Source organism: Gymnoscopelus microlampas (assembly GCF_963454915.1).
Source record: "Gymnoscopelus microlampas genome assembly, chromosome: 24".
In the NCBI taxonomy this organism is placed as follows: Eukaryota; Metazoa; Chordata; class Actinopteri; order Myctophiformes; family Myctophidae; genus Gymnoscopelus; species Gymnoscopelus microlampas.
Window position 1 is genome coordinate 6,141,980 of NC_139961.1, and position 19,677 is coordinate 6,161,656.

Below are 19,677 nucleotides of genomic sequence, written 5' to 3' on the forward strand. Positions count from 1 at the left end.
AATTGTGTGGAAAAAAAGGTATCGTGATTGGAATCGAATCGTGAGTTAAGTGAATTACATGCCTAGTCGTGGTATTGATTTGAAGTCATATATCGCCCAGAGATGCTACTATTAGGGTACTGGTGGAAAACCAGGGTGTGGTGGACCTACTGTATATATGCATTCACATAAGTTACAGTATGCCTTTGTGCAGGTCAGTGAAAATGCCCATCTGGGCTTCAGCCTATAGGAAATGGATTTACACAGTCCATGTTGCTACCTACGTTACAGGGAAATAAGTAACCATCTAACACAGTACTGATACGTACCCACAGCCAGGGAAACCAGTAGGCCTACACCATGCTTTTCTACAGCTATCCGGAAGATAAGAGAGTTTGTAAGTGTGATACATGTGTGAATTGAAAGAGCAACTCCGGACAATGTCCCGGCCTGATTCTCCAGACATTGTCCGAAAATCATGTGAGAAAAGGGCTCAAAAACTGTCCAAAAGCCACCAGAGGTTGCAGACGTTTTCGATACCTTGTTTAGGACCAAAGTAGTTGGTCCTGATAGACAGACAGACCGACAGACAGACAGACAGACAGACAGACAGACAGACAGACAGACAGACGGACAGACAGATGGACAGACAGACTGACGGACGGACCAGCATTTCCTTCCCTATACAGCCCCGCAATTAGTAGGGCAAAAAATATAGGACAGAGAAATTACAAACAGATCAGATCCTGAAATGAACAACAATTGGTGTTTTATTTGACCCCATCTCGCAGGACAAGTCGGCAGTACAAAAAAGAAAAGCTAAATATTTAAAATAGAAACCCTGCAAAATGTGTTCAGCAGAAAATCACAAAATTGACAGAACAATACAGTACACGTTTTGTTTGATATCTTCTTCATCCGTAGAGGATAATGTCAAACAGTGGCTCTCAACCTGTGGGTCGGACCCCCAGGGGGGGTCCCCACATTTTTGTTTTTGGGGGTGCCCTTTTAAGAATAGCTGAAAAAATAAAGAAACGAAAAAAGGCAACATTTTTGAAAATAGGCGTTGTGAGCTTGTAGATCGGCTATATTCACATTTCTTATCTGTGGAACAGAGTCAAACTAAATGCCTCAATTCCTACAATTCCAACTGCTTGTCAGGGTGGGGGGTCCCCAGTTAAAATAAGACTATTTTGGGGGGTCCCCAGTTCAAATGGGGGTCCCCAGTTCAAATATGATTATTTTGGGGGGGTCGCGGCCTGAAAAGGTTGAGAACCACTGCTGTAAAAGACCGTAGACAGATGTGTGCCATAGACAGGGTGCAGGACATGGAAGGCAGAGTAAATATGTCATGCCCTGTCCTACACCTATAGTCTCACATGGCCAGACCACATGTGTTAAAGCAAAATAAAATCTCACGACTGAGGTTTGCTTTTTATGAAATATCCAAGATCATTCAGGTTTTCTGGAAGATTGAGCATGTATTCTGTTGCTAGTTTGACAACTTCAAATACTCTTTAGTCTGGCTAATAACCGAAATAGGCTATCTATCCACAAGTTTTCTAGGGCACGGTGGGCATCACTTCCTGTCGATTTGATCAGGTATCAGGGATCAAATCGACAAGAAGTGATGCCCTCCATGCCCTGGGAAACTTGTGGATACAAGCTTATACTTGTAAACTTGTAGATTTTTGGTGCGTAACATAACATGCTTCCATAGAAGACATGCTATGACTTCTACGGAATCCAAATGCCTGAAATAAGAACTTGAATCCATGAGACCATCAGACGGGATAAAACTGGGTTCTAAGATAAAAACAAACAAACAAAAAACTGCATTGCAGAACCAATGCAAAGTCTTTAGCGTGGTCCTTCACATTGGGACGGCGATACAAGCTCACCACGTGTTGTGAGCTTGTTGTAACAATTTTGAATAATTTTTGAAAATATGTAAAAGGATCCCTGGCTAATGAGCCTTATATGCCTTAATACATTATAATTGCCCTGTAACAAAAAATAAAAACACTGTAAATATTCTCTTTATTTTAGGCTCCAGCCCTATGGAATGCATGTGCTAATAAAAACATATTTAAAATATTAGGCCTTTATTGATAGGATAGTAGGCTGACAGGATATTAGGGAGAGAGACGGGGAGCGACATGCAGCAGAGGCTGCATGTCGGGATCGGGACTCGAACCCGCAATGCGCTGTCAGGCTACTTTGGAGCCATAGGTGCCTGGACCGCTACGTAAGTTGTTTTTTAGTTATGTTTAGGTTAAGGACACTTGTTTATCGCTGGACCACACATGGACAAATTACACCATCAACTTGCGACGGGCGTCGCAAGTGAGTAAGATGAACAATTTCTAAAATAAAGACATTTTTTTCTCGATTTTTCTATTTGAGTTATAGAGGGCAATTATAATATACTAGAGTTTCGGGGGGCTACGCCCCCCTCAACCCCAGCCGCGCACGGGGCCCAGCGTGGCCGTGTGTATATTGGGGGACCCAAATCGGCGGAGTAAAACTCTGGAGAATTTTTTTTGAAAAAGGAAAAAATTTGAAGAAATAATATTTGTTATGTTTCAGGGGGTCCACAGGGGGTCCGCGGACCCCCTGATGGTCCACTGACCCCCTGTGGAGTGTTGGGACGCGCGGGGACACCCCTGGAACATTTTTTTTTTTTTTCATGAAGGTGGTTGCTTGTTTCTGGCGCTGGCTGTGCAAACCTGGCAACCCAGCGCATGCTGCCGCACAAACGTGGCAACCCAGCGCATGCTGCCGCACGTTACACCAGAAATGGTGCCTGGAGAAAATGGTGACCAAAAAAAAAGTTTGGAAAAAAAGGAAGAAACCCCCGCAGCGGCTGCGTGCTGTTGTGGTGATGAGGTCGTGCGCACGGTAAACGGTACGAAGCTGCCTCCCCTTCCGTTTTGTCCGACATTTGGTGAGTAGAATTAATTATGTTGCGCGGTGGAAAAGGTGTACTGAGCAGTGAGATGTCCCCTACGCGAGGCGTAAATTCAGCGCGGCCGGCGTGGCGAGTCAGTTGGCGACATGTGGTCTGGCGGTGCGTTGTTTAGTCGATAACAGAGCTGTGGGGTGTGGACACCGAGGGTGCGGAAGTTGGTCGCCATTTATATAGTTAGATTAAGGCATAAAAGGCTTATTAGCCAGGGATCCTTTTAACAATACAAATCCTCTCTTATGGGTGTTCCCTGGCACAGAATCTTCAGCCAAATACATATACGAAACATGAAAATGTTGGGGGGGGCCCTTGACATGAAAATGTTTCAGAACCACAGCCGGTTAATAACCGTAACCGCGGTGATGGTAACCGTCGGGGCCTTGTTCGTGGTAACCGTGGTGACCGTAGTCGTCGTCGGGGCAGCGCATCCCCAGGGACTGCTGGATGGCCATCTCCTGGCGGCGGAGCTGCATGGAGTCCACCAGGTCGTACACGTTGGACATGGACCACATGGGGGACGGGTACCACGACTTGACGTTGCCGTCCTTGCCCACCAGCAGCATGGAGAAGTACTCCGGGCTGACCTGGAAGTAGTTCCGGATGTCCCTCACCAGCGCCGCCGAGAGGTCCTCCCGCTCCACCGTGGAACTCCCTGCAACAAGGGGGGGGGGGGGGGGGGGGGCGGTGTTGAGTTAAAGGGGTAGTTCACCCCCAAAATGACTTTTTTTCCTATCGATTGCTCACCCCATGGAGACTTGAATTCATGGAGATTTTTTTTTTTTTGTCGCATTCCTAAGCCAATAATTAGATGACCGGTGGAGACTCAAAGTGTCAACTTTGAGCCTCCTACCGGAGACATTAGCATCTTTCAGCCGGTCATCAAATTATTGGCTTAGGAATGCCACAAAAACAAAAAAATCTCCTTGAATTCAAGGCTTTATGAGGTGTGTAATTGATAAAAAAGTTTTTTTTGTGTGAACTATCCCTTTAACCACTTAAACCTCAGCATCGGTATTGTGGGGAAAGCTTTCGCTGAAAATAGCAGATCGACGAGCTCACAACGCTGTTGTGTTGTTGTGAGCTTGTCGATCTGCTAGAAAACTGAAAAACTGTTTTTTTTTTAACAGAAAACAGAACAATAACAGAAAACAGAAAAGTCACTAGTATTGAGCCCTGAGGGACTCCGGTTACCCATATGGGGTTTTAGTGGTTAACTGGAGGGCTGCAGTTTGTAGCTCTAAAAAACCAAGGAAGGTAAATTACGGGAGGGACGCGACATATTATAATGTGAGCTTGTAGATCTTCTATTTGTTCTGTGAATGCTCGCCTATTTTCACAGAATGTGTGAAATCTATTTTCGCAGAATGTTGTTGCCTATCTTTGCCTAATGTTCGCCTTTTATCACATTCTCAGAACAGGGATGGGTTCCTGTGGTTAAACATATATTAATTTACTGTGCGATACAAAGTGTTAATTTGTGTTAATTTGTGAATATTGTCTTGTACCTTGAACAAAAGGTGTTGTTAATATCACCATCAAAGCTGTTGTGTGCTACAGCAAGGGTTCCCAAACTTTTCAGGCACATTAGGACCCCCCAAAATAATTTGGGGAACCCCCCAGTTTGGGAACCACTGTGCAACAGAGCTTATATGTCATTCAATGCAGGAATTCCACTGTGGTGGTGGGACCACATGGAGGCGACTTCCTGGTTCGGCCTACGAAAAAACCCCATCCCTCATTCACACATCTGTATCGCCAGATGTCACTTACTAATCACATGTTTATTTAACCCATTAAGGCCTGAGGTTCCGATTCTACAGTCTTCTAAATCCTATAGCAGTTTTCTGAAACACGTATGTTGTTATAATCAGTGGTTCTCAAACGTTTTCATGTCAAGGACCTCCAAAATTATATGTAATTGGGCCGCGGACCCCTATCTCAAAATATTTTGTTCCAAGGACCCCCCAGAAGCAAATATTTGAGTTAAAAAATGTTTGCCACTATACTGCCTCCCCCTGGTCAGCCGGGGCGCCTGATGGAAGGGAAAGGAACTGGTTGGAATAACGTGTTCCTTCCACACGATACGTCCAACCAGGGAAACTCTCCCCTGTCAGGTGACAAGAAGGTCAGTTGGCTCTCATGCATTGAAGGAGGCATGAGCACGGCCCTGGCCTCCCTAGGCTGGTGGGGGGAGTGTAGTGCCCAGGATCACTTAGCAAATTGGCACCGGGTGAAAAAAGGGTTACAAAATCGTGGGTTAAAAATTGTAAGAAAAAAAAAATGTTTGCTTTAAAAATATATATATTCAAAGAGTTGCACACATTTTCACAATTAAAAAAAAAATAGCACATCTACAAGCCCAATAGCGCTATTGAGCTTGTAGATCTGCTATTTTTGAAAAGCCAAAGTGTAAACTAATGGTTTAAGTGTTTACACAGATGCGTTCCAGGTTTTAAGTGGCTTAAATAAACAATAATGAAGATGTTTACCATTGATGGGGTAAAGTTCCAGAGTCCCGCCCGTGTACTCCATGTCCTTTCCTGTTAGCTTCAGCACAGACATGTGACGCAGACCTGGGGAGAGAACACAGTCAATCCAGGACAACATTACTGTGTGTCAGTCAGTCAGGGGGTGTGCAACCTTTTGGAAAAGGTTTTTACTTCAGTAAAAGTATCACTACTGCAATGCAGAAATACTCTGTTACAAGGAAAAAGTCAGGAATTCGAAATTCACTCGAGTAAAAGTACAAAAGTATTGGTATCAAAATGTGCTTAAAGTACCAAAGGTAGAAGGTACTCATTATGCAGAATGTCCCATTTCACAAGTTTTCAAATGCATAAAATTTGTAAAAATCTTTTGAAAATAGCAGATCTACAAGCTCACAAAGCGTCGCGATGCGACACTTTGTGTGCTTGTATACTGTAGATCTGCCATTTTCAAACATTTTAGTAGTATTTTACTTTTGGTACTTTAAGTACTGTACATTTTGATACCAATACTTTTGCAGTGTTGATACTTTTACTTAATTTGAGTACTTTTTCCACCACTGGCTATAAACTAGGAGCGCACTAGGCTTTCAAACATAGAAATGGTGTGATTTGAGTGTATCTCCATAAGCAACAGAATGGCCAGAGAGTGCTGCTGGGCTGATATCAATTTACACTTATAATTTATCAGCCACAGCAGCTCAGAAATGTGCTGTTGTGTGGAGAAGGAAAAAGAGGCCCTTTGCATAGGTTTTACTTTACATCCAACTACTGTCTGGATGTAAAGGGTAAAGATCTAGAACAACACGTAACGGGCAGCACTCCAACCCACACAGAATGCATCTCAACGTCCAACATACTGCAATCCAAACAGAGTTTGTGTGGATTCATGGGAGAGAAGTGCTGAGCCAGATAATAATAATGAAACGGCCCTCCTCTTCTCTGCTCAAATTGCAAACGTTTCCAGTCGGTCGCAGCTCTTTCATGCTTGGCTTCGGCGTTGCCATGTCCGCTTATTATAAGCGACTTTGGGCTTGTTTTTTCTTTTTTTCTGTAAAGTTGCTCGTAAATTATGGGCTTGTTTCTAAAGTGCAAGTTGCTTATTTGGGCTCCCTTCCCACATGTTGTTTAAACCAGTGGTTCTCATACATTTTCATGTCAAGGACCCCCCAAAATTAATATGTATTTGTCCGCGGAACTCTAGAGGTTGAGGGCCGCGTATCGACCCGAACTTATAGTAGGCTTAAAGTGCTCATGTGGCCTATAATAATAGCCGCTTCTTTCACTTCTTCAACTTCAAACAACTTTATTTTCCTTTCGGAACTTCATTTGTGCAGTGGTTAAAAGACAACATACAGTCAATACACATATATCTAAGTCACTATAAAAGACACAACTTGCATTTAAAACTACTACTTAAAAGCATGATAGAACTTAAAAGCATATTAAAATAATATAAATAATTATGCAACCTATGTGTTTAAAGGACGACTTCACCCATTTTCAACCTATCTTCATATAATAGGTCCTCACTAATGCTCGTGATAAAACTGTAACATCTTTTTCTACTCAGTCTCTGTGTCTCATAGGAGAGCTGTGGACAGTTCAGAAACCCGTCTACCAGTGACATCATCGATGGGGAATCCAAGCTAATAGAAACGGCAGGCTTTGTATTCCTGGAAAGTTGCAATGCAATAATAGAAGCCATTGTTCTCGCGTTAATAAAAATCGAAATAAAATGTTTTAAATCTTCGAAATCGAAAAAAATCCTGCCTAACGATGATGTCACTGGTAGACAGGTTTCTGGACTGTCCACAGTCCTCCTATGAGACACAGACCAAGTAGAATTTTGTTTTTTACCATTTTATCATGAGCATTAGTGAGGACCTATTATATGAAGATAGGTTGAAAATGGGTGAAGTCGTCCTTTAACCCATTGAGACCTGAAGCCGATTCTACATGTCTCCTAAATCTCAACAGTTTTCTGAAAAACGTATGTTTCTATATCAGTGGTGCTCAATCTTTTTCATGTCAAGAACCCCCAAAACTATTATGTTTTTTGCCGCGGACCCCCATCAAAATATGTTGTTCCAGGGACCCTCAGAAGCAAAGATGTGATTAAAAATGTTCGCTTTAAAAATATATAAAGATTTGCACACATTTTCACGATTTTTCAAAAATAGCAGATCTACAAGCTCATAGCGCGGCACTCGGTGCCGCGCTATGAGCTTGTATATCTGCTCCACCAGACCTAGATGTTCAGCAGTCTGATGGAGGTACAAAGCTATCTGAGCCCCTAATAGTGAGCGTCGAAGCTCTGTAACGACGGCCTGAGGGCCTTTGTTATACCTTGTTTTCATAGACGTGGTTGCTTGTTTCTCTCGCAAAATCTGGCAACGCTGCTTGGCTTGTGAATGCCATGCATCGGGAAGATCAACGTACATGAAACACAACATCCTGCTCTCTGGCCCGGCACAGCCTGTTTCTCATCAGCCCAGCAGCAACGAGAGGCACTTAACACCACTTAGGCTCTGTACGACGAAGAACAAAACATAGCCGATCTACAAGCTCACAACGTGGCGGGCCGTTGAGAGCTTGTAGATCGGCTATTTTCGCAATTTCTTTAAAATGTTTTTCCGCCTCTGCTAGTCATCTATACGTGTGTCTGTGTCCTGTCTGTCTGTATGTCTGTCTGTCTGTGTCCTGTCTGTCTGTCTGTCTGTCTGTCTGTCTGTCTGTCTGTCTGTCTGTCTGTCTGTCTGTCTGTCTGTCTGTCTGTCTGTCTGTCTGTCTGTCCTGTCCGCCGTCTGGAGCTGATCTCTGAAACCGCTGGAATTAAGGATAAACGCGACATTTGGAGTTTTTAAAAGTTTGCCCAACATGGGTCTGTGTGGATGTGGTTACGAGCCCGTTTCCTTCACCAACAAGCAGGAAGGCAAATACCAAGCATTCTGTGGACTCTCTGGAGACTCCTATCTCAGCTTGAGCCCTTCTGAGTGGTCTCTCCTTCTCTCCCTCCCTCACTCCCTCTCTCTCCCTCAACCTCTCCTCTTTCTTTCTCTGTCTCTCTGCTCAAAGAACAAAGAAGGAACAAACACAGCCATGTTTCTAACTAACTACTCCATCCAACACATTCCCATTTTGTCACATTGTTTGTGGTTTTCATAACATAAGTCACCGAAATGGACCCGACATGATAATGCTTACAGGACGGACGCACAAACTGGCAAATCACCATCGATTAATGATCTCACAGAAATAGAATAAGCCACAAGGCACTGGAGCAAATACTGTAGCTTTACTTTGCAAGCTTTAGCGCTGTTGTCTTTATAGTATGAACTGTTGTAGTTTATAGTCTCTTGTATTATCTGGTGTCTAAAGGAGACAGTTTTATTGCGACGCTGAAACCTTCTTAAATCAGGCTTTATGGGCGAGAACGTTACCTTTTTCATAAAACATTGGATTTTAATAAAGTGAACTTGGTAGATTTGGTTTCCACTGGTCGTGTTCCGTAACATATTAGCACACCAGCTCAGGAGCACTGTCAGGGGATAAATATAAGTGTACATTTATTTTCCATATGGTGGAACGCACATGAACACAAACATTATGCTTTCAAGAATGGAACGCAATCCAATTAATACAAAGCAGCCTTTTAACCACTTAAAGCTCTGTTTCCTAAACACTAGGTCGGGACCCATGTTTGGGACGCGGACCCAGTTTTTATGGCAGCAGATATCGTCCAGATCCAATGACAGGCTGACAGGCTGAGATGCCCAATCCTCCCCCAAATAACATTCCTCAAAGTGTAGGGGCTACACAACAGGCAGCCCAGAGTGTGCTCTCACATTCTCAACACTTTGGCAGTCGGGTGTGACACTGCTCGTGACAAACACAGAGAGGGATCCGCGCCAGGCCATCCATCCTGCAGAAACACTCTGTTACTAGTAATGGCATCAAAATGTACTCAAAGTACCAAAAGTAAAAGTACTCATTGTGCAGGATGTCCCGTTTCACGAGGTAATCATGTATGTATAAATGTATCAAAATCTGTTGGTGGTAGGCCTGTCAACATTATTACATAATCATCTAATCGCAATTATTTTGTCATAGTCATTTCCATGTGGGAAAATGTTCATGCAATTAAAAAAAAAACTTTTTTTGTATCAAATTAATAGTGACATATCTTCTCTGTGCAATTTTTGATTACAAAGCCTAAAAGGCAAACAGAAACGTTCCAATCTTCAATGCCAAAAAAGCGATTAACAAAACATTGTTAATCGCAATTGTAGTCAACTTAAATTTGTAATTGTGACAGGCAGATGTTGTCATCTCAGCCTTGGGTTTTCTTTGCAGTATTTGAAACATTAAACATGGCACTGTTCAGCTTGTTAGTGCAGTCCCTGCTGTTGCAGCTCAGTCCGTGTTTAACTAACTATACGCTAGTATGATATACTAACGTAACCTCACATTAGCAACTCATTGTCGGTAGAGCAATGTTAGATGCACCTTTATTTTTGTGTCAGTTTTTCTTCCCACTGTTTGTTTTAAGAACAAAAACGTTTCTTTTTAGGAGGGCCGGGGCATCTGCCTCTCTACCTCCTCTCCCACACACACACAATGAGGAAATCTCACACAAGCACACACACACATGCACACACAGCACACACACGCGAGCTTGTGCACTGTCTGTGCCTGCCCTGTCAACTGAGCGGCACCCCCATGGTCCTAGCGCCTTTCGGATACAGCACACAAACACACAGGCAGGCAGATGGATGCACTGCCTGGCGTACACACAGAAAGAAACATTTTTTATATGCATCTTCCCTTTTTTCTGGGACAAGTGACGTCCCGTACGGGATGCGCCACTTTTGGTCAACATACGGGGCGTCCCGGCTAAAACAGGACTGCTGGCAACACCTAGAATTGACCTCCATAAACGTCATGTCCCCTATGAGGTCCCCAGGACCGAGTTCCATACCTGGGGGGGGCGATAGGGCTTTTGCTGCCCCCAGCCCTGTGGAATGCACTCCCCAATACTATCAGAGAAGCCCTCCCCCTCCCTCCAAAACCGTTCTCAAAACCCAACTCTTCAATATGGCTTTCCCCAGCTAACTCCACACCCCTTCCTCATCATTCCACTGTTTAAAAAAATATATTTTATTCCTTAGTCTTAGCCTTTTCTAAGTGTTATTCCCCCCCTCATAAAGTTCTTTTGTGGTTTTCTCCACCTCACGTTCATTCAACCTTTTTCGTCAACCAATAAAAACTAGACTAAAATGTTAGTGAGGGACTAGTGGAGAAGAGATCCAGTAGAACTAAAAGACAAGTCATTTTATGTTTGGCTGCGCTCGGGTGTTGCGCTCTGAAAATAGCAGATCTACAAGCTCACAACGCGTCGCGCTGCGACGCGTTGTGAGCTTGTAGATCGACTATTTTCAGCATGCAACCAAGTGTAAAATCAGGTATTGCGACGCCATCAAGGCACCGCCAACATACATTTTTGTCGACTGAATCAACTGTAGATTCAGTCGACAATCATCTTATGATATTTAGTCGACTAAAAGTTAAAAATTTCAGATGACTAAAATATGACTAACACTAAATGGAATTTTTCAAAAGACTATGACTAAAACTAAATCTAAATGTGCTGTCAAAATCAACACTGGGACTAGCCAATCGCCGGAGCGAGTTTGAATGTGACTAGGTTTCTGACGTAGCATGGATGAGATATAAGGTGGTCATTTTCCGATCAGGGCTCTATAAATAAAGAGGTGCCAATGATTATTGCGCCTCTCAGTCAGAGAAGACCAGCCCACCTTATCACACAGGGCACAGTGGTGAGTGTTGTTGTAGCTGTCACCAGTAATAAACCTCAGAGCTGAGTGGTAAACTGAGTCCAGGGGTTTGAGAGTGGAGGCGGCTGCATGACGATTATATCCCCGTAAAGTGTCTTTGGGTACTTAAAAAAAGCGCTGTATAATTTTGAGATATTATTAGGATTATGATTGTTGTGACTCACCCAGGTTGCAGGCCTGGCTGCTCATGCTGTAGAGCTGCTGTTGGTAAGCCCAATCCTCGTCGTCGGGGGACGAGATAACGAACAGCCGACGTCTCCAGCGGAACCTTTGGTCATTGAAACAAAGGAAAAGAGCGTTTACTGTTTACTGTGACACGCATACGCTTATTTCTATAAACACCATACACTATTATTATACTGTAATGCCGAGAGTAAATTAGATTCCATTTATTTTCATTTCTCTTGCTTTAATTGGAGGAGGGTGTGCAGGAATAGCCTACTGTACTTTGGGGGCCTCCATTTGTTAACCCACTAAGGCCTGGAACGCATCTGTGTCACTTTTTGATTTGAGCTAAAAAGCATTGTTTTACACTTTGGCTATTCAAAAATAGCAGATATACGAGCTTGTAGATCTGCTATTTTTGAAAAATTATGCAAATGTGTGCAAATCCTTTAATATATATTGTTTTAAAGCAAACATTTTAACTCAAATCTTTGCTTCTGGCGGGTCCCTGGAACAAAATATTTTGAGATGGGGGTCTGCGGCCAAATAAATAATATTTTGGGGGTCCTTGACATGAAAACGTTTGAGAACCACTGATATAGAAACATACGTAGAAACATAGGGAGAAAGAGAGACAGAGAGAGAGAGAGAGAGAGAGAGAGAGAGAGAGAGAGAGAGATAGAGAGAGAGAGAGAGAGAGAGAGAGAAGGAGAGACAGAAATAGAGAGAGGGAGGGAGGGAGGGAGAAAGAGGGAGAGAGAGAGAGAGAGAGCGAGAGAGAGAGAGAGAGAGAGAGAGAGAGAGAGAGAGAGAGAGAGAGAGAGAGAGAGACAGTGTATATTAACTAATTTAGCTGAGGACCGCCCTGGAACCCCCTTAAGAACCCCCGGCAGTACCCCGGACCCCACTTTGAGAACCACTGTCACAGACAGCTTGCTTTCTACAAGAGCCACGGCACAAAAAAAACAATGAAAAGGCCATCGTCGCGTCAGCTAGACCGTGACTACACAGATCCCAGTAAAGCTTTTAAACGTTGCCACGAGTTACATCGTTTTACAGCCAATCAAATGCCATTACCGTGACAGGAAGTTCTCCAAGGACCTGGACTTGTCTTCTTTCTTGCAGGTCACACCGCTCTCCCTCTGCTGCTCCATCTCGGCCATCCGCGAGGAGAAGTTATCGATGTAATCGAACACAGCTTTCATGGCGATGGGCACTTCGTACTCTTGCTGCACGGAAGAAAAATACAGAGGAAACACAGTGGTGGAAAAAGTACTCAATTTTTTTACTTAGGTAAAAGTATCAATACTGCAATGTAGAAATACTCTGTTACAAGTAAAGAGTCCGGAATTCAAAATTGAATTGAGTAAAAGTACGAAAGTATTGGTATCAAAATGTACTTTAAGTACCAAAAGCTTTTATGAAATGTATGAAAATAATTTGAAAATAGCCGAAATGTATATAGGGCTTAAGTGGTTAATGTATGTTTTGTAATAATAATCTAAATATTCAAAGTAACTAATGACTAAAGTCTTCAAATAATTGTAGTGGAGTAGAAGTATAATATTTGTAGTGGAGTAGAAGTAAGAGTACAGACAATTGTACGTGTACTTAACTAAGTGTACTTAGTTACTTTACACATTCTCACGTTCCTCCACGGTATCAGTCTGGACTTCAGCCCATAGGGAGCGAGTACAGTATGAGAAATCAGAAAATGATCGAGCCAACCTGCTGTCCGTACAACAGTGAAAAGCACCAAAATCATTTTCTGATTTCTCATACTCTCCCTATGGGCCAAACTCCAGACTGATACCGGTGAGGAACGTGAATCCACGTTATCAGTCTGGCCAATGCCAGGCTAAAACAAACCTACCTTCTATGACGTCAGTGAGCATCCTGAAGGTACCCACGGACCCGCCCACCTCAGACATCAGCAACATTATGAAAATCACACCATTACAATTGTTCGGGTGAAATTCACCCCATGGTTAGTGTTCTAGGGTTAGAAAAAACAAAAACAATGACAGCCACTGACCTTGGCCTTCATGTCAAAGTCAGTCAGCACCATGTAATAGTCGTTGAACGTCATCCCAAGCTCTTTCCTCAGTGCTCTGATGAGGTCCTGGTGTGTGAGCTCTTCCTTCGGCAGGCCTTTCAATGGCTGGTCTTGCTCTGAAATGAAGCAAAAGCAAAACCTGTTGTTGCGTCACGGGTTCTTTTTGACAAGATATTACCGGGGTCTTTCTGGGCTCCGTTGGACAGGTCAGTGAGAGCGTATTCAGAGAGTGTATAGAGTACAGAAGTCCTGACGTCACTCGTCCATCCCCTGGGTCGTAAAGTAATGTCTCTATGGAGAATAACATTGGGTCATCGTAGAATCGTCTCATATAAGAATTGGGGTCCAAAAATAAACAAACTGTCTCGGCGATATTGTCAGGGAGGAGGTTCTGTATCGTTTATGATAGTCAGTCACTTATATTTGATATAGTCAGTTTCTGGCTTCCACCATTAGCGTTTTCTCACCGTCAGCTGATGCTTCATATCCATATGAGTCAAACCGCCGGAGTCATTTGTTTAATTTTGGAACACAGTTCTTATTTGACGCGATATTAAACACGTCTATGGGAATTCAGAATGGGGGGAAAAAACGCGACCCAGGTAGGATGTGTAAATTACGTCAGACTTCGGCGCTCTATTCAGACATTCATTCAGACACTGCTATTTTTTTTCTAAATCTTGAAAGTGTGGGAACTACTGATTTAGAAGGCATTTGCAGAATCTGCCTCAGGTCTTAATGGGTTCATCAAGGAAATAGGCTATATGCACAGCAGCCATATTGGAAAGAAATTGGGCCTCTTCTTACTTCCTTCACAGGTGTTACCAATTATACTAATGAAGGCTCTGTTCCATTCTGGTCAGGGTGCTGATATTGTGCATGTTGGCTCACTAGAAACACTCCATTTTGGTTCCCAAATGGCCCCTTAAGGTGGGTGAGTAACTCTGAGAGTGCACAAATGGAACCAACATTTGTTTCCATTTGTGCACTTTCAGAGTTATGGGGGTCCTTGAAAATAAGACAACCACTATGCCACACTGAATGGAACAGAGCCTTAATTAGTATCATTGGTAACACCTGTGAAGGAAGTGAGGAAGGGGCCCAATTAATTCCCAATATGGCTGCTGTGCATAGAGCCTATTTGTGATGACTCACCGAGCTGATAGTGGTCTATTTTCATGGAGCCGTTGTTCCAGGAGCCGAAGATGGTGACGATGGAGAGCTTACGGACGGCCATCTCACACACGTTCTCCAGGTACTCGTCTCTCTGCTGGGTGTACATGCGGTTGTCCTCGGCCGGGGTCGTTATCACCTGGACAAAGGACAGATTGGCACCGCCATCTTTTATCTTTTATCACTTTTTATCTGAAGACCCAAAAGAGAAATTAAGACGTTTGGCCCGGGGACCCAAACTAGTGAAAATAGTAGATCTACGAGTTCACAACGCGTCGGGCCGCGTTTGTGAGCTTGTAGATCTGCTATTTTCACTACTTCTTGAGAGTTTTTTATTTGATTTTATTCAGGGCAATTCTTCGATTTTTATGAAATAGTTTTGAAAAGTTTCAACTTTTTTCAATCTTTTATATAAAAACATTTTTACTTGCATATCCTCCCTGGGATTTAGATTTCTACCGCTCATGCAAGAGGCAATCCCCTCTTGGCAAGGGGAGATAGTGTGCTCATGAGATTCAGGCAGGGGCAGTGCTTTAAATATTATTATTTTGAAAAACATTTTAAAGTAGGGAAAATAGACGATCTATAAGCTCACAACGCATTGAGGTAGGCTATTTTCAGGCTATTTTAAAATATTTTAAAAAAACTTAAAAAAAAGCCGAATAACATTAGGCATAAGGGATAAGGCCCAAGGTGTCATAGCCGACACAAGGGTCTACATTTCATCAGTGGAAGAGTAGGGAGACCAGAGACAACCCCCAAACAATGCACATGTACTAGTTATATTGTATAAATATGCTCTACCATACGGACTGATTAAAATAACATTGTGTTGATTACAATAAGTTCTGGATTGCAGCTTTAAGTGGAATGATGGGGAACATGTTTTCGTGCATCTAAAATACTTCTCACATTTCTCCCTTTTGGCTACCAAGGATACAAATACCAAGGTTCTTTGCAGTAATATTCTAAAGCAGAGGAATACTTACCAGCAGCCTTCGTCTTCTTTCGAAAGAACCAAAGAAGGCCGCCAGGGGACTAGCAGGGTTTTTGGCTGAGGACACCTCACTGTGGTGTTTCTCCTGGTACAGGACGCCCTTCTTACCACTCTTTCTTCCTCGGAGGTTGGGGCCTCCATCTTTACCCATCCTCGTTCTCCTCTTGTCTGCTTTGTTTTTCCTAGCTAAATTGTTATTGATCTTTTTCCTGCCCTCCACATGATCGTCTAGGACGCTGCTGCCCTTCTTGGACGTCGCGGGCTCTTCCTCGGCATCGCCGCCGACCGCCCTCTCGTCATCAGGGTTACCTTGCCCGCCCATTTCCTCCTCGCCGTCATCTAAACTGTCCTCGGTGGGTCGGGCGGGAGCTGTGGCAACTCCATCGCCTGGTTTGCTGCTGGGGTCGAGATGCGACTCTTTGTGCGCGCCAGGAAGTTGTCCAATGCTTTGCTTTTTGTCGCTCTCGTGACCCATTCTTCGCTTTTTGTGGGTCGTGACGACATCTAGGTCCAGAACTGTGGTCTGCTGGTTGACTGCAGGAACAGGCGTGGCTCTGTGTTTGATCTTCCTTCTCCTTAAAACAGGCTTGGTTGTTGTTGTTGTTGTTGACGTTGTTGCGGTTGTCATCTGTTTTGCTGTCGCCGGTTTTGTTGTCGTCGTTGGAGTCGTTGGTTTTTTCGTGGTTGTGGTTGTGGTTGTTGGTTTCGTAGTGGTTGTAGTTGTTGGTTTTATGGTACTTCTAGTTGTTGCTGGTTTTGTGGTTGTTGGTTTTGTTGTAGTTGTGGTTGTTGGTTTTGTCGTAGTTGTTGGTTTTGTCGTAGTTGTTGGTTTTGTCGTAGTTATTGGTTTTGTCGTAGTTGTTGGTTTTGTCGTAGTTGTTGGTTTTGTCGTAGTTGTGGTTGGTGGTTTTGTCGTGGTTGTGGTTGTTTGCAACCTTCTAGTCGTGGTGGCGGTTGGCCGTGTAGTCGTGGCTGCTGCTTCGACTATCAGCGTAGGTTTGTGAGGTGGCCTCTCCATCGCTTTCCTCTCCGGTGTCCTGCTGCTACTCGCCGCCCCGGCGCCTTGCGCACGGCCCGCGTCCGCTGCAGCAGCTGCTCCCGCAGATTCCACCACCTGACCCTCCACCCCGGCCGCCTTGCACCGCTGCACGAAGCCCCTCTGTCTGGCCTTCTCCAGCTTGCGGATGGGAGTCTGGTCCATCACCTCGTACATGGCCTCCAGCCTGACCGGGTAGGGATACCTCTCCTCCACCTGCAGGTTCCTCCTCAGGAGGACCATGGAGAACTTGCCTTCCTCCAGCTTGAGGAAGCTCATGAGCTTGGGGACGAGCGCGGGGTCCAGGGCCTCCTCCGTGACCTCCCCCCGGCCGGACACCCTGCGCACCTTCCCGCCGGCCTCGCCCTCCTGGTGGAACATGACGATCTGCTGCATGTGGCGCTCGGCCATCTCGCAGTAGACGTCCGACTTCAGGAGGCTCGTCATCAGCCTGTAGTAGCCGTCGGACGCGTGCGGCGCCGAGATGACGAGGACGCGGTTCTTCCCGGCGAAGCTGGCCAGCACGTTGAGCGAGCTGCCGGTCCCGGAGGAGCCGGAGAGCACTCTGGTCGGAGAGGGCTGAGCCCCGCCGGTCTGCGGTTTGATGCCGCCGTCGTCCGTGGTAGTGGAGGTGTGGTTCGTCGGGGGCCACAGCCCTCTTCTGTTTGACGAGACCCGCCTCTTTGGCCCTGACCTTCGACTCGGGTCTCCCTGCGCGCTGTCCCGATTGGCTGAATGGGGAGCACCTGTATCAGCCATGCTCAGGCTGTTGGACCTCTCTTTAATCGCCCTCTGCGTGTTGAAAGTCTGCTGTGTTCTGTTGGAAAGGCCCCGGTGAAAGGGGGTCTGTCTGAACATCGCTCTGGACCCTTGGCTCGCTCTGTCAGAGGCATCTCCATTCATGTGCAACAGAAACATCACACCAATCTGCAATGTCCACTTCATCTTGGCACGTCCCGGGAGTCCCACGGTTACAGCAGATCATATGAAAAACAGGCTCGGAGAGAGGAAAAGCATCGTCTAGTCTGCCAGAAACACACACAAAAAAACAAAAACAAATATATCACCAATCCATGGTGTGCTGTGTTTACATAAGTTTGTACAAGTTTGGCATCTGATTTGTCAGTGTAGCCTATGAGGTAAATGTCCTTTAACAATTCCCATCCAGGCAGGACAAAGCCATTATAGCTATAGAGTAGACAACATAATCATCATTCATCAATCATGTGTATAATGTAAAAGCCTACCTTTTATCTTTCACATCGCAAGACGAAAGGGGAAATCCTCGCAACAGTCACTGTGCAAAACGCGAATGTATTTATCATAGTAAAGCAAAAAAACGGTAATCCTCCTGGATTACTATTACAGCCGAAACGCCGTCGCTGTGGCTGCATTATCTTCTTCCCCCACAATACAAAACGTGTAAAGTTGCAGGCGTTGATAGAACAGGCTCCATGGAGACAGACGGACAGACGGAGCGCCGGGTACGTGGTGGTGGTGGGGGCTGTTATAGACTGAGAGCTCTGCGGTCTGGAAGACTGAGACCACGGCCTCCATCTGCGCTCTGTCCCCCTCCCAGGACCGAGCGGAGCGGAGGGGCGACCACCCCGACGCACTGACACACACACACCGCGAATACCAAAACCCTCGCCCCAAAACACAGTTGCCCCCAGAAGAAAATCCGGAGACCTCGGAACGGTCGCAACCTGGCATTCCTAAACGTATTCCTCAGTAAAACTATGACTAAAACCTAACCTTATTGCTAAACGTAATTCCTCAGTAAACAATGACTAAAAAACGGTAAACCTAACCTTATTCCTAAACGCAACCCCAGTAAAACTGTGCCTAAACTTAACCTTATTTTTTCTAACCGTAACCTCAAAACAAGTACAAGAACACAAGAACCGCTGGAGGCGGGCGGTCCGCGAAAAACATGGGGGCGAGCGTGTTTTGGGGCGAGTCTTACGGTTTCCACACACACACACGCACGCACGCGCACACACACACACACACACACACACACACACACACACACACACACGCCGTGTTCGCAGCAATGTAGCAACTGTGAGTCAATGCAACTCAGACAACATAATGTAACCAAATGGACCCACACAATTCAATTCAATTCAAAGGGCTTTATTGGCATGAGAAAACATACGTTTACATTGCCAAAGCAAAAAGCACAATACAACAATACAGCAATACAATCAAAATAAAAAATGTACATTTGAAAGTCAGAATTTTCAATAGATCAATTTCTATGTACCAAGATCACTGGGTGCAAATATAGTGCAGGAATATACACAATGATTAGTCTTTAGGGTGGTTGTGTTCCGTTCGATATCCTTCTCCTATCACAGCAGCTCACGAATCTTGCTGCTGTGTTTGCACATTGTTGTACTTCGCCCAGCAGATATGGGAGTTTTTTGTCATTGGTCATGTTTTCAAAATCTCTGTGTGTGGTTGTAATCCACACACAATCCCACACTCTCACACAATCCCACACTCTCACAGTCAAACAGACGACACCCTTAACAGACGACGTCACACTGATGATAAGAACCATGCGCGCGCAGGCCGGCACCAAAAGAAACCCATTCTGTCAGGTCTCGCTATAGGACGCACCTCACTAGCCAACACACAAGAGGAGGTTGAATGAACATTCTCCTGTGCGTCCGGTCTCAATGTTGGTAAACAAATAATTGGTCTATATCAGTGGTTTTCAACCTTTTTTTGCGCCAAGCAAGGTCCCCCAAAATAACACATATTAGCCCAGGGACCCCCATTTGAAAAGATATGCCAGGGACTCAACCATTTGGATTTCTTGGGGGTCCCAATCTATACACTGTAGTATCATCATCATCATCATCATCATCATCATCAGTGTTCATTTAACTCTGAGAGTGTACAAATGGAACCAAATGGACCCGTTGGTTCCATTTGTACACTCTCAGAG

At 44.7% G+C, this 19,677-nt stretch overlaps 1 protein-coding gene across 1 annotated transcript; it reads right to left on the minus strand.

The window, feature by feature from the left end:
- Nucleotides 1–733: 733 nt before the first annotated feature.
- Nucleotides 734–18,402, minus strand: LOC311040396 (coiled-coil domain-containing protein 80-like). Its single transcript, XM_084050653.1, has 8 exons — nucleotides 17,966–18,402; nucleotides 15,675–17,743; nucleotides 14,668–14,824; nucleotides 13,492–13,628; nucleotides 12,534–12,685; nucleotides 11,456–11,559; nucleotides 5,437–5,520; nucleotides 734–3,599 (listed from the first exon to the last, which is right to left on the minus strand). Exons 2-8 carry the CDS (start codon nucleotides 17,661–17,663, stop codon nucleotides 3,289–3,291), a joined length of 2,934 nt encoding a protein of 977 aa, XP_083906779.1. The 5' UTR covers nucleotides 17,664–17,743; nucleotides 17,966–18,402; the 3' UTR covers nucleotides 734–3,288.
- Nucleotides 18,403–19,677: the final 1,275 nt, after the last annotated feature.

Coding starts and splice junctions, on each gene's coding strand:
- LOC311040396 (XM_084050653.1), bottom strand. CDS start 17,663: ATGAAGTGGACATTGCAGATTGGTGTGATGTTTCTGTTGCACATGAAT. Junction 13,629..14,667: donor AATAGACCACTATCAGCTCG/GTGAGTCATCAC, acceptor GCTTCATTTCAG/AGCAAGACCAGCCATTGAAA. Junction 3,600..5,436: donor GGAACTTTACCCCATCAATG/GTAAACATCTTC, acceptor CCCTTGTTGCAG/GGAGTTCCACGGTGGAGCGG.